This window comes from Mesoplodon bidens (genome assembly GCF_964165515.1).
Source record: "Mesoplodon bidens genome assembly, chromosome: X".
NCBI lineage: Eukaryota > Metazoa > Chordata > Mammalia > Artiodactyla > Ziphiidae > Mesoplodon > Mesoplodon bidens.
The window spans coordinates 48,037,007-48,051,161 of NC_138163.1; the positions used below are offsets into that span (position 1 = coordinate 48,037,007).

Below are 14,155 nucleotides of genomic sequence, written 5' to 3' on the forward strand. Positions count from 1 at the left end.
CCATTTTTCTCTATCTACCCAATTCTATCACTTTTTCCTGTTTTGTTGAATCCATAGCACTTCTCGCAATTTGCAGTCACATATTTGGCCGTTTAATTTCATGTATTCAACAGATATTTATTGGGTACCTGCTGTGTGCTATGTGATATACAGTGGAGAACACAACACGCAGTTTCTGTCTTCCTCACTTCCATGAGGGGAAGGGCCACGCCTGTTTTTTCCAATCACTGTACCCCAGAGCTTATCATGGTACCTGGTATATAGTAGATGATCAATGGTGGTTACTGAACAAGTTAATGATGGAAACTGTGTTTTGTTCATATCTGCATCTCCCTCAAGAGCCTGAAACAGTGCCTCGTTTGTAGAAGGGGTTGGATAAATACAGTATGAGTGAGGTAGATAACAATCCTGGACATTAAATTCTGAAAATGAAAGCCTGAGACAATAAGTGCTACAGGTTATGGGAGGCCTAATGTTTCTCTCTAGCTGATCTTTGATTTGGATAATTAGAAAGGCTATCAAGGAGAAAGGGAATATGGGTGACAAATATTTGAATATTATCACAAGGAGGCTCCCTAGATTTCAATTTTAAAATACTGAAAATTACAGAATGTAATCAGAAGAAGTTTATAGAGACCAGATCGTGGGAATGAGAACTCAAAGGAAAAAAAATTCTGAGGAATCTTCTGCTCATTTTCCAAAGAGCAGTGGTAGTTTATTTCAAGGGAAGAAAGAGGAGCCATCCTCTTTCAAAGGACAGACAGAACATACCTCAAGGAAATACAGTCATACCTCGTTACCTTGTTTTATTGCACTTTGCAGATGTTGCGATTTTTTTTTTCTTGCAAATTGAAGGTTTGTGGCAACCCTGTGTGGAGCAAGTCTATCAGTGTCATTTTTCCAACAGCATTTGCTCACATCATGTCTCTGTGTCACATTGTGGTAGTTCTCATGACATTTCAAACTTTTTCACTATTATTGTATTTGTTACGGTGATGCGTGATCAACAATCTTTGCTGTTCCTCACTGAAGGCTAAGATGATGGTTAGCATTTCTTATTAATAAAGTATTTTTAATTAAGTATTTTAATTAAGGTATGTACATCGTTTTGTTAGACATAATGCTATTGCACACTTATTAGACTACAGTATAGTGGAAACATAAGTTTATACGCCCTGGGAAACCAAAAAATTCCTGTGACTCTCTTTATTGAGATATTTACTTTATTGCGGTGATCTGGAATTGAACCTGAAATATCTATGAGGTATACCTGTAAGTCCCCCGCACAAGTTAGCAAATCAGTACAAGTACAGTCAACCCACCAAATCTGTGAGTTCTGCATCCACAAATTCAACCAACCATAGATTAAAAATAGATTTTTTTAAAAATCCAGAAATTTCCAACAAGCAAAACTTCAATTCGCCTCATTCAGGCAACTGTTTACATAGCATTTACATTGTATTTACAACTATTTACATAGCATTTACATTGAATTAGGTATTATAAACTGGAGATGATTTAAAGTATACGGGAGAATGTGTATAGATTTTATGCAAATTGAACACCATTTTATCTAAGGGACTTGAGCATCCTTGGATCTTGGTGTCCGATGGGGATCCTGGAACCCATCCACCACAGATACAAAGGGACAACTGTATGTACATGCTTGTTGGATGAACACATGGGCACCTACCAGAGACTTTGAGGCCCCAGGGGACAGGAAGATTTGCTTGCCCAAGTCCAGTGACTGCAAATAATCTGGGGTAACAATTTAGAGAGAGGGGCTTAATTGGCAGGCTCTCAGTTCCCAAGAGTAATCTCCAGATATAACATGTCTCAGAGTTCTGTACTATGCATTAAAACCTCTTTCTGTAGTACTGTGTTAGGAGTAAAGTACTGGGGTATGCTCAGGAAAGCTAGGGGTGAGCTCAAGCTAAGTCAAGTGTAATTTCCCCAAAAGAATAACTTGTGCTTGGTGACAAGGACATCCCTAACTCACAAACTATCTTAGGCAGAGAGGATATTCAGGAACCATACTTTCTGATTCCAAAGTCAGGGCACATGGTTGGTTAATAAACTACACAACTGGAAAGAATTGACTTAGATACTCTTGGGTATGTTAAAGCTTTAGTCATTAAGTGAAACATAAAGAGCATTCATTTTCTAATGGAAAAAAAAATCTGCAAGAGAAATGTGTTCTGTTACTTGCTTCTGTACCTAAACCCAAAGTTTTGATGTGAATCTCCAGAAATCCCCAACCCACTTTTAGATAGTAGTTCAAATGTTTGGGTGTCACATTCCATACATTAGCCCATTGAGTCCTCAGGGATAGGCAAGATGACTTTAGGCAGAGGCTCAGGAAAGTGTTCACAAAGGACTGATCTTCCAGATGGGCTATGGAAACCTGTAAGGATTGGAAAGGTGGAGGTGTGTGGGGAGGGTTTTCCAGGTGTAGGGAATAGTATAAGCAGAGTCACAAGACTGGGTGTGGGGTGAATAAGGGAACGCCCAAGAAGGTTTGAGAAATAGTGAATTATTCAATTTGGAGCAGAAGGAACAGAATGGACCAAGGGCTTGGAATGCCAGCAAGAGCGGGGGCTGCTCTAAATCTGTTTAACAATGGAGCCTTCGTAGGATATGAATTAGGAAAGTGGCTAATGAAATCTCCCGACTTGTTGAGTTTGGGAAATTAAGCCTAGTTTGCAGTTCCCCTGGACTAAGCTTTTCTCTAGCAGTGGGACGTGATGGGTTATGATTCTGTTCCACCTCAGATTTTTACAAATCTGGATGAAGGTCAAAGAGCCATCACCACCTCTTTCCTCTCCAACTTCTCAAGTCTGTTTTGCCCCTGGCTTTTGTTAATGGAATCTGATGAGTAGAAGCCTATTCAAAATCTTCAAGGTATTCATTCAGACTTTGGGGAAGAATCTTAAGAAGTTTTGTCCTGGGAAGGAATATCCCCTTGCTAATGCAGATTCTGATCTGTGGTAGAAAATATACTTTGTCTGCCTCCTTTCCCCAAAGACACACACATTTTAGTGTGACTTTGGCACGACTTTTTAGGTCACCTATGCTTAGAATACACTTAACCATTTGTTGAGGACCTACTATATGCCATGACCACACTGAGATGCAGGTATAATCCCCATTTTACAGATGAGGAAACTAAAGCGTAAAGAACTGAAGTGATTCTCCGAAGACTACACAGCTAGAGAGTGTGGCTAACGAGCCTCCAGGCTCTTTTCCCACTATACCATACTATCTTGAAAACGATCAGTCTCCTCTTCTACCTCTTGATAAGAAAATGCTACAGCCAGCCCACACTAATAGGAATTTCCAAGAAAGAAAGTTCCACAATCCCACACAATGTTTAACTGCCCTCATGATCAGGAAATCGTTCACTCTGTAACGAATATCCCTCTAAACAACGTGGAAATTCATTTCCTCTTGACTGGGTTTTTCACTCAGGGCTGTCGCTTGGCAGCTTTCCTGATATCAAAACAGCCACCGAGATCCTATTCTTACACTCCAGGAGGTCTTGGACTTGTTGGCCTCTGCCTTTGAGTGTTCTCACTGGCTCCTTTGCACCACCCCCTCCAGACAGTGCTGAGTTGGGCAAATCTCTTTGGGAGTGAGAAAGTGACACTTGAGAACATATTGGTTTATTATTACACATGGAAGGGTAAAATTAACCACACGAGGTGCCTCTGGAATTGCCAGGGGGAAGATGGCACCACCTTTCTCATCTTGTCTGCCTTTCTCTTGAGTCCTACCTCATCTCCATTCTTAAAGCTGTTGAACCATTTAGTTGAAGGGTGTGTGTGTTACTCAGAGAAGTCCCCTGGTCCCCCAAATTCCAGTGTCCGTAGTCTCTGAGTTATTGTTCTTTTTTTTTTTTTTTTAACTCATTAGACTCATCTTCTCATTCTGGCTCCTTCAAGGGCTAAACTGAGAAACTAGTGCAAATTCTGGCGTTAATGGTCAATCTGTGGCTGAATGTATGTTTCTTCCCAGAAAATATACTTGCTTTTTAATCAGGGCGTTCAGTGCCTTTAAAACCAAGGGAGCAGGGTATTCACAATGTCATCAGATATCCTTTGTGCGGCTGCTGGTCCGTCTTCTTGCATCCAGTTGGGTAATTCCAGAAACAAATTCAAGTCAAGAGCATCTTCTCTTTGTACTTTTGGTGTGACTGGCCTTTCTCCTGAGCAACGCAAACAGAACTTTGTCCAATATCACAGACTCTGAAAGTGCTATTGGAGAAAAGGGATTAACCACTGAAACGCTGGGTTGCCTGCCACGCTACTCACACTCACTTGGCATCTAGTTTCACATCCCGTTACACTCCCTAATATGTGTTTGAAAGCACGTGAGTTTTCTCAGTGTTTTCTCCACAAGGCTATGTCTGCGAAGAGAAACTTCTTCAAAGCCCTCCTGGGAAGTGACTTGTGAAGCGGTGAAAGGGTGCTGTTCTGGAGGAATGGGACTTCCAGGATGACACAGAACAGCAGCACCTGATGATTTGCCCTTGTATGGTGACTTCCTGCTTCGTCAAACCCTAAGAGACTCCTGCTTCTCTTGTGGAGAAGTGAGGCCTAGAGCAGGGAACTGTAGGCAAGTTTTAACTAGGAAACCCTGAGCTACAATTCTCAGGAAGGTGGTGGGTTGTATGAGGTGGAGGGGTAGTCAGATGACAGCTTCTGTAGTGCTGTGCCTGATAACAGCCTGTTAATATTTTATCAGTGATCACATCACAGCATGTGGGGAGCCACCACTTAGGACCAAAGAGAGAGATAACCTGCTGGACTTCCTGTTTGAGGTCTCCCCTGCTCCTTCCCGTTGAGATAACAGAACTTCTCATCAAAGCTGGGAGCCGCTCGCCCGGGCAGCGAGACCAGGCTAGGCGAAGGCCAGGCTTCAGCCAGTTGAGGAGGAGCCCATGGGCTTCCCAGCCCGGGGCCTCCATGTCCCAGAGTGGGCAGCTGCAGGCACGAAAGAATACCCCGTCCGTGAGCCTAGGGCTGAGTGGGAGAGAACAGTTGACCCTGCGAGGCCTCAGTTGGCTTCCTTTAGCCCTGGGCCCCTCCTCTCTCCTCTCTCCCTTCTCCCACGTCTGTGTTTGTCCTCTGTTCCAGAGCCAAAAGGCCTCAGGTTACCTGGATGGGTTCTGCCTCTGCTGCCCCCAGCAGTTTCCGGGAGCCCTGCCCAGGAGAAGGAGATGAGGGGGGAGGGGCTGAGCCCCAGTGTCACTCTTGCCATTAGAGCCACTTAGGGTGTCCCAGGAGCTCCTAGGTTCGCTGTGCAGTGTAGCCCTGCTTCCTCCTTAGCACTGCCCTCTCCCCTATTTCTCTATTTCCCATGGTCCTTCAGCTGGAGGAAGCAGTTTCTTTTGATCACCCTTCCCCCAGAAGCTCAAGTAGTGCCAGACCCTCATTTTCTATGGGCTGGAATTTGAGGGGATTCGCAAACCGTTTTTAACTAGCCCCTGACGCACCCCATCTTACGGCACTTTTTCCTTATATCTCACAGGACAGACCATATCGCGCCTGGTACCACAGGTAGGTGTGCATGTCTTATGTCTCCCTTAGATCAACTGCCACCTCCTACGAGGCACACATTTTACCTTGTTCACCCTTGTCACCCTCAAAGCCTTCAGCACATTGCCTGCCACCAGGTGAGAGCGCAGTTAGTGTGGGCCGGCTGGTAGCTCGCCGGCTAGAGTGCTAGCTGAATGGCTGTTTGACTGGCTGAATGCAGGTCTCTCAGAAAGCTGGAGTTTATCTTTCCACCAAGAAGCCAGTTTCGGCCTCCTCCTCCCCTATTAATGATCACATAGCAGTGGGTCACTAGGGCCCCCAGGGGGAGAAAATATGAGTCACGCCATTATCAGAGGAATGAGGGAGGGCAGAAACATCTCTCCTTGTGCAAGGGTCAGAACCATGAGGCCAGGGAATAAACACAATGGCCTTCACTATCCCCTGGATCTGTGGCTAATCTAAATTACTTTATGATGGAAGGTAATGGGGTGAGCCGAAAGCTGTTCAACTTGGACCCAGACTCTGGGAAACCATCCAGAGCAAGGCTTTTTTTGCTCAACCAGCCAAAGAGAACAGTTGATCTTATCAAGTCTGCCTTAGTTTTTCTACTTGAGGATGAACTTCTAACTCCTTCCCTAGAATCCTCCCAGATTAAAAGGAAGGAGGACCTCTCAGCCAGCCTCAACCTAAGAGGAAGGGAAGCTCTGTGCCCTATTTTCCTCAAAAGCCCCTGCACTGCAGTGACAGACGGGGGCAGGGGGGCAGCAGCAATCTGAAGGGCAAGGGGCCCTCTTACACCTTCTGAGACAAAATCCCAGACCCGTGTTGCTGTGCGAAGAGTTTCCAAGCTTATGTTCAGACTCTGACACTCTGTGGCTTCAGGGAATTTACTCACCTCTCCGGGCCTCCGTTTTGTCTCCTGTAAAAGACCTGCTTCACTGGGGGTATTTGGAGGATGCAGTGAAATCGTGGATCTGAACGCGCTTTGGCTGCCAGGTGGTGGGTCATCAGAGCCCGTATCAGACTGCTGCCCACTCAGCACAGCAGAGTCAGGAAGGCAAATCCATTTTCCAGCCTCCGCGGCCCCCAGTCAAGGACTCCGGGTTTCCTGGTACCAGAGCAGAGGCATGACCTCTTATTAAACTTCTGTCCAAAGAGCCCTTTCTCTCCACCCTCACTCCTACCTGCCACTATTCCCTCTAAATGGGCTTGGATGCTGCGGTCCTAGCGTCTGCAACAAAAAAAAGGCCCACCTCAGGAATGCAAGTGTAGTGCCTCTTATAACAGGTTCCTGTGCGTTGAGGCCCGCTAGGTCTGGGGACTGAGGAAGCTGAGACTTGTAGGGCTCCAATCTTGTCAGTGTAGCCACAGTTAACATGTTTAAGAATCAAGCTTGGTTAATTCCCAGTGAGGTTAGAACAGGGCCAAATCACTGGCCTCCCAAACTCCTACACCTCCAGAGGTAGAGGAATTGGAGCTAAGGTGTCATGTCTTATTCAAATGTAAGCCTGGCATCCCTGGGATGGGACAGCTAGCTGGGCCCAGGCTGGCCCAGTGGCCAGCACAGCAGGAGGGGCAGTTCCAAGTGGTTCACTCGGTGAATTGGGTCTGTTCTCCCAGATTCCCCTCACGGGAGACCCGGAGAGTGCATGTGTCCCCAATGTTACCTTGCTGGCCACACACGTTGTTTTCCTCAGACAGCTTGGGACCTCTGGCAGACTCTTCGTTTTGGCTGTGAATATTGTTGGATCGACAATGTCCTGTTTTGGGAGTCAGGAGACTGGGGCACTAACACCAGCAGTGTGGCCCTGGGAAAATCTCTTTACTGATGTGGGCCTTAGTTTCCCCATCCGCCAAATGGAGATTTTTCTGATCTATTTCACCTTCCTCATAATGGTGGCTCAGAGGTGAACAGAATAAACACATAGCCGTTTAACAAATAAATGAAACAACTGTTGTGAGACGGGAGGGTCCCTGGACGTTATGAAAAGGTTAATGTTTCCCTGGGGAGAGGGAGGGTGTCCTGCTTTCTTTCTTTTTATTTTTTTTAATTTTAATTTTAATTTTTTTTTATTTACTTATGTTTGGCTTCACTGGGTCTTTGTTGCTGCACGTGGGCTTTCTCTAGTTGTGGCGAGCTGGGGCTACTCTTCGTTGTGGTGCGCAGGCTTCTCATTGCGGTGGCTTCTCCTGTTGTGGAGCATGGGATCTAGGTGCGCGGGCTCAGTAATTGTGGTTCGCGGGCTCTAGAGCTCAGGCTCAGTAGTTGTGGCTCCCGGGCTTAGTCGCTCCGCAGCATGTGGGATCTTCCCGGACCAGGGATTGAACCCGTGTCCCCTGCGTTGGCAGGTGGATTCTTATCCACTGCACCACCTGGGAAGCCCCGTGTCCTGCTTTCTTAACGTCTCCAGTAAAGTCTAGAATTTTCTATCCACCCAGTGGGGAGAAAGGCCAATTTCCATTCTACCCTCCCCTTTGCCCAACTCCCTCAGTCACACCTGCCCTGTCTGAATTAATTTGTATTAAGAAAACAGTTACTCAATCAACAAGTGTTTATTGATCACCTACTGTGTACCCAGCACTCTTACAGATAGTCTGGGAAATATAGACAAGTCTAAGATATGGCCCCTACCCTCCAAGAGTTTACAATGTACTTGTGAAATCAGTTACATGCACATGGAAAGATAAGTATCCATCAAAAATTGTGAATGATAAGCATCAAAGAGTGAGTTTTACACTGAGGATTGGAGGACGGAGGGGTAGGACAGGGACGGAGTGGTCAGTGGAGGCTCAGTGAAGGAGGGGTGCCGAGCAACTTCTCCAACGTGAGGAAGACTTGGCTAGGGGGAGAGGGCCTTCCCGCTTAGGGGAGGAGCTTAAATATAGGCAAGAAGGTAGAACTGTGAAAGGCATGTCCCAGACAGTCACTGGGCCCCTCCTGCTGGCACTGAGGTTTGGGGAGGTGTACTGGAGTTTGTCAGAATCTGGTCATGGTCAAGCTTTCGGTTTGTTCGTGACTCCCACCCCGACCCGCACCCCAGGGGAAATGGGGCATTTTTAGACCTTGGAGCTGGAACTGGCTGCCTGGGAATCATTCTCGACTCTTCCATCTCAACTGAAATCCCAGGCAGCAGCTCAGCTATCACTCAGATGAGGGCCACGGCACCTTGGGCCTGATTATCCCATGCTGGAGCCCTTGGATGCCTTCTAGCAGCTCTACCATATCTGGTAAAGGATGGTGGAGAGAATATGAAGGTGGCTGACAGGGGGCCTATCTGGGGCTGTGGTCTTTCAGAGGCTCTGCAGTGCTCTGTGGGCAGACCCCGGGGGCCTGATCTCAGCCTTTGGGCTGATTCTCCGTTAGGCCTGAAGACTCTCTGGGGGCTGCCTCTCTGGCCCAATAGAAATACCCACTGAGGTTCCCACACATTTCCACCCAGCTTCTTCGATACCCAAGTTCTTATTCTCTCTTGGGCAGCATCAAAGAGTGGTGCCTTCCTGAGTCCCCAGCTGCTCCCATGCTGTCATCCCCCAGCCAAGGGCCATCTCTACAAAAACCAGTTTCTTGTTCCTAAAGAAACCATTGTGTAGGCCCTTTAACCTCGTTGTTAGCCAGGTCAAAGGGAGGCAGGGGCTTCAGTGAACGTTGGAGCTGGAGCTTCTGAGGGAGTTCCTCAGTAGAGTCAGAGTCTGCTGCCGCCTTGAGCATTCCACCACAGTTTCTTTCCTTGTGCTTTCCTCTAGCTGGGGGCTAGAGCCCTGGGCCATGATTCTGCTGGTTTTTTTTTTTTTTTTTTTTTTTTTGGTCCTCGGCTTCTTCTCTGAGGCTGCCCTCCCCCTCTCATTCTACACCCAGTTGCTACACCCTCCCCCTCTCATTCTACACCCAGTTGCTACACTTCTCCCCCTCTCATTCTACACCCAGCTGCTCTCTGTCCCCTCCATACTGTGGGATGGCTTTATTTCAGTTCATACACAAACCAGTCTAGACACTGTGGAGTCATAACAAGAGTGGGATGGACGAGGCTCCAGGGCCCATTACTGGCCAATCGGTTTCTTTGCAGGGAGGCTTGAGAAGGAGGTTAGCGCCATGCCCATGGAAGCCGCCACTTCTTCCCACCCACCCCCATCCCCCAGCAATGAGCTAAGAGCCAACCTCAGCAAGAGGTAGGGTCTTTGATCACAGAGAGGGTCAGTCAGTGGCATGTGATTAGTGGGTTTGGGGACGGATTTCCAGGTAAAGCAGAAGGTAAAGGGGAGACTCTGGGGCCTGGCCTCGGTGGGGAGGGGAGTGGAGTTGAGGGTTGGGGGCTCAGGGTGGGAGATGGGGAGCCAGGATGAAGGAAACAGAAAGTCTGGCTTGACAAGCATCTTGACAGTTCAGCCTGCACGCTGTCACACCAGCTCCCGTTCCTGCCTTTGCTCGATCCAGTGGCCAAAGTCAGTCTATCCTCAGCAGCACCTTCTGACATGATGCAGTGGCAACGCCCCTCACCTGTGGCCCTGAGGGAGGCTGTCTACTGGTTTTCACAGACCCAGCCACCCCCGAGCTCTGGCCCCTGGTCCTTCACACATACCCTGTCAGGCTGTAGGAGTTAAACTCACTCTTGCCTTTGGGTGGTTGACCAGGCCTTGGAGAGCTCCTAGTGGCCAGGGGCTGGGCCTGGTAGGCATCGTAGTAGTTGGACCGATTTCCCTGGGGCGAGCAGGAAAAGCAGAGGATGATTCCAGCTACCAGGGAGAACAGGGAGGAAATAATGCCCAAGTAAAGAGCCTCTCCGATCTCATATTTCATGCTGTCAGGCACCAGTGGGGAGTAGAAGTCCCGCAAGATCCCGTGAAGATTCCAGGCAACAGGGATGAAGCCCAGGAGGCCTCCAAGGATGAAGAAGACTCCGCCCACCACCGCCACTCTGTCTTTGGCTCGGGACTCTTGGCAGAAGACTGTGCATCTCATGCCCACCACAGAGACAATGCAGGCCAAGGAGGAGATTGCACTGGATGTCACCATCATGGCCTGGGCAGCCTGGATGTCAGCAGGCAGGCCCAGCATGGTGCTGTAGATGTCACACTGGGTGATGCCTGTGCTGTGTGTGGCACACTCCATCCAGAGGCCCTTGGAGAAGCCGACTGCGGTCACGATGCTGGCACCAACGTAAGAGCTTGTTCGCCAGCTGGGGAGTAGCATGGCAACCAGGGTGCCCAACAGCCCCAGCAGGCCCAGGATGTAGCCCACAAGTTGGAGGCCAAGAGAGGCCATGGCAGACCTCTCAGTAGATGCGTCTTCAGGGCCTGCTCCCTCGTCTTCTGGCTGTAGCTCTTCCTCCTTAGATCCCGGCCTCTAATCCCTCATTTCAGAGTGTCTGTGCCAGGCCGACTTCTCTCCTCCTTACAAGTGTCTGTGGGTGGCCACGAGCAGGCTCAAGAAGGCATCTAGAAGACCTAAAAAAATCCATAAACCAGATTAAATATTGACCAGAAGCTTATGAGAAACCAGAAAATGCTGGATGCCTTTTGACCTTTGTTATCTTTAGAAATAACACATGAGAAAGGAAAAAAAAAAAAAAAACTTTGAAAGTGGAGCCAAAATGTCATCGGCTCCTGCGTAGGTACATGCTTTAGATTGGCAGCCAGACAAAGCCAGGGGCCAGACAGGTGGCTGCTTTCCGAGAAGGTGGTGATGCCATTGTCGGTTGTGGTGACCGTGTTAACTCCAGGTCAGGCTGTAGGCTGGCTCTGTCTCCAAGGCCTGCTGTTTAACGCATTACCTGGCAACAGTGCCACAGGGCCCCTCAATTGCACACCGGTGCCAAACTCCAGGAGACTGGAATAGGAAAAACAGGCCCTAAGGTATAGCCTTGGACTCTAGGTTCTTAGAGGCCTCTTGAATCTCCAGCAGCCTAGAGAGCAATGGTCTAGCCCTGGGTCATCCTGCCCATGGTGAAAGTTGACTCCAGGGCAGGTTGAGGCAGGCAACAAAGCATCTGTCTACACTCTCAGAATTCAAGTCCTCCCAGCCCTGCCCAAATCCCCCTCCACAGGCTAGCCTGGGGCCTCCCATGTGTATAACACACCCAGACATTTCCTGTCTGCTCTCCTAATAGTTGCGCCACCATCCCTAGGCCTCTCGGGTGATGTGGGAGGATTCAGGATTCAGGCAAGGTTGTTCCAGGGCCCGGAGGGAGCCCTGACATTCCCTAGGCTATTTGTTAGGGGCACTGAGACAAAGGAAAAGGTAGCTGCTCTAGAATAAGGGGACATGGTAAGAGGCAGGCATGTGAGTCAATCCTTTAGAATGTCAGAGCTGTTCAGGATTTTGCAATGAGCACCCCCCTCTCACCGCCCCCGACTCTTATCAAGGTGCAAGACACTAAGAGTCAAGGGCACATCCTTCTCTCCATCCACTACAAGACCCTCCAACCCACTAGTTTTTCAACCCACCACAAGCTGGCTATTCCATTTTAGCCTTCTTCAAGATTTCTCTTTTTGTAATCATCTCTTAAATGTGAGTATTCCTCAGAAATCCATCCTTTGCTCAGTGTACACTCTGTCACTGAGCAAACTATCCACCCCCTTGACATAGCCTCCTACCCACCCACTGGCACTCCCAAATCTGCATAGACCTTCCTCCTGAGCTTCGAGACTTCCAGAGCAGTCACCTATTTAAAATGTCCACCTGGGGGCTTCCCTGGCGGCGCAGTGGTTGAGAATCCACCTGCCGATGCAAGAGACACGGGTTCGAACCCTGGTCCGGGAAGATCCCACATGCCGCGGAGCAACTAAGCCCGTGCACCACGACTACTGAGCCTGTGCTCTAGAGCCCGCAAGCCACAGCTACTGAGCCCGCATGCTGCAACTACTGAAGCCCACACGCCTAGAGCCCGTGATCCGCAACAAGAGAAGCCACGGCAATGAGAAGCCCGTGCACCACAACGAAGAGCAGACCCACTCGCCACAACTAGAGAAAGCCCACGCACAGCAACAAAGACCCAACACAGCCACAAATTAAATAAATAAATAAAATGCATTTAAAAAAATAACATAAAATGTGCACCTGGAAATTTCACAGACATCTCAAATTGGACATGTTCAAAAGAAGACTCATCACCTCTCCCATTGTACCCCTCCCCAAACAGTTCTTCCATGGGTTCCCTGTGGTCACTGAGTGATACCTCTATTTATCTCCTTGCACCAGACCCAAATCCTGGAAGTGATTCTTGACACCTCTCTCACACTTACCGCTCACCTTCTACTGTCACAGTCTCTCCAATTCTTGAAGATACCTCAAATCGATGGCATCCTTCTCTCCATCCCCACTGCTACTTCCACAGTCCAGGGCTTCATCATCCTCTCTCCTCTGGACTATAGCAACAGTTTCTTAACTGGTCTTATTTCCAGTCTTGCCCCCTCCAATTTGTGCTCCATGCTGTTGTTAAGGTGATCTTTCAGCACTAATCTAATCAACTCTCTGCTCTACATACAACATTCCAGTTGGCTCCCCATCGGCTAAAGGATAAAGTCCAAACGTGTCTGGACTCTATGACCTGTCAAACTTCATCTCTAGCCATTGCCCTCCGCATGTTCTATGCTCTTGCTGAACTAAGTTACTTTGAGTTCCTCAATCATGTCCTGTTGCCTTTTGCTTCCAAACCTGACCACGGGTTGCTCCTACTATGCAGAATGCCTGGCATTCTTTTCTCTCTGTTTAGCACCTTCTCGTCCTTTAGGGCTCAAATGTCTTTTACTCTAGCCTGGGTCAAGTTCCCATCCTCTGTGTTCTTATGGTATCTTGTCTTTACTTACCTCCATCACAGTAATGCTACTACTACTAATACTACTAATAGCATAGCAACACTAACATACTGTATCCTATGTGACCATTATAAGCACTTTATACATGTTAATTCAATCATCACAACAACGTCTTGTGGTAGGTAGTAATCCCTATTGTATAAATAAGGAAACTGAGATACAGATAGTACTTATTTCACTATGTTGCACTCTCCTCTTTATATCCTTATTCTTCCCCACTAGTCTGTGAGCTGCTTGAGGGCAAGGACTGTATCTTATTCACCTCTGTATCTCCAGTGCCTTGCACAGTGCATTACCCACCCATTACACACCCAAAGCCAGTGTTCAAAAATGTCCTATTAATGAGTAAATAAAAGTGATAAAGAGGTTTCAGGGACTATAAAATATAGACTTTCTGAATGAGTCAATGACACTTCAGTGTAAGGGACCAGGGCTGTGCAGTATTGGGAAAGAAGATTGAGAGAGAGGATCAGAGGAAAAGAAGGGAAATGAAGAGGGAGTGGGGAACACAGGAGAGAAAGAGAGACTGGGAAAGAGAGAGAGAGAGGGAGAGAGAGAGACAAGAGTTTCGTCATTTTATAGGTTTGTGCATATGTTGACTATCTTGTCTCTTCAACCAAATTCTAAACAATCTGAGGGAAGAAGTCATATATGAAACCTCTGTTGCGCCTCCACAGCATTAGGCACATGGTTGATAGTCAATACTACTCATCAGTGATGGATATGACAGTGCCAATGTGGATGCCAAGCGGTGCAGAGCAGGGGCAAGAAAACATTTGACGGGAGGTATGGAGGGAAATCTACTT

At 47.9% G+C, this 14,155-nt stretch overlaps 1 protein-coding gene across 2 annotated transcripts; it reads right to left on the reverse strand.

Moving 5' to 3' along the window:
• Positions 1–9,732: 9,732 nt before the first annotated feature.
• Positions 9,733–12,943, reverse strand: CLDN2 (claudin 2). 2 transcript variants are annotated; one of them, XM_081223149.1, is made up of 2 exons: positions 12,784–12,943; positions 9,733–10,979 (listed from the first exon to the last, which is right to left on the reverse strand). In XM_081223149.1, the coding sequence occupies exon 2, from the start codon at positions 10,795–10,797 to the stop codon at positions 10,105–10,107; it is 693 nt and encodes a 230-aa protein (XP_081079275.1). In that variant the 5' UTR covers positions 10,798–10,979; positions 12,784–12,943; the 3' UTR covers positions 9,733–10,104. The 2 variants fall into 2 exon arrangements, with proteins under 2 accessions (XP_081079275.1, XP_081079274.1); XM_081223148.1 differs by having other exon boundaries at positions 12,777–12,943.
• Between the last annotated feature and the right edge of the window lie 1,212 nt (positions 12,944–14,155).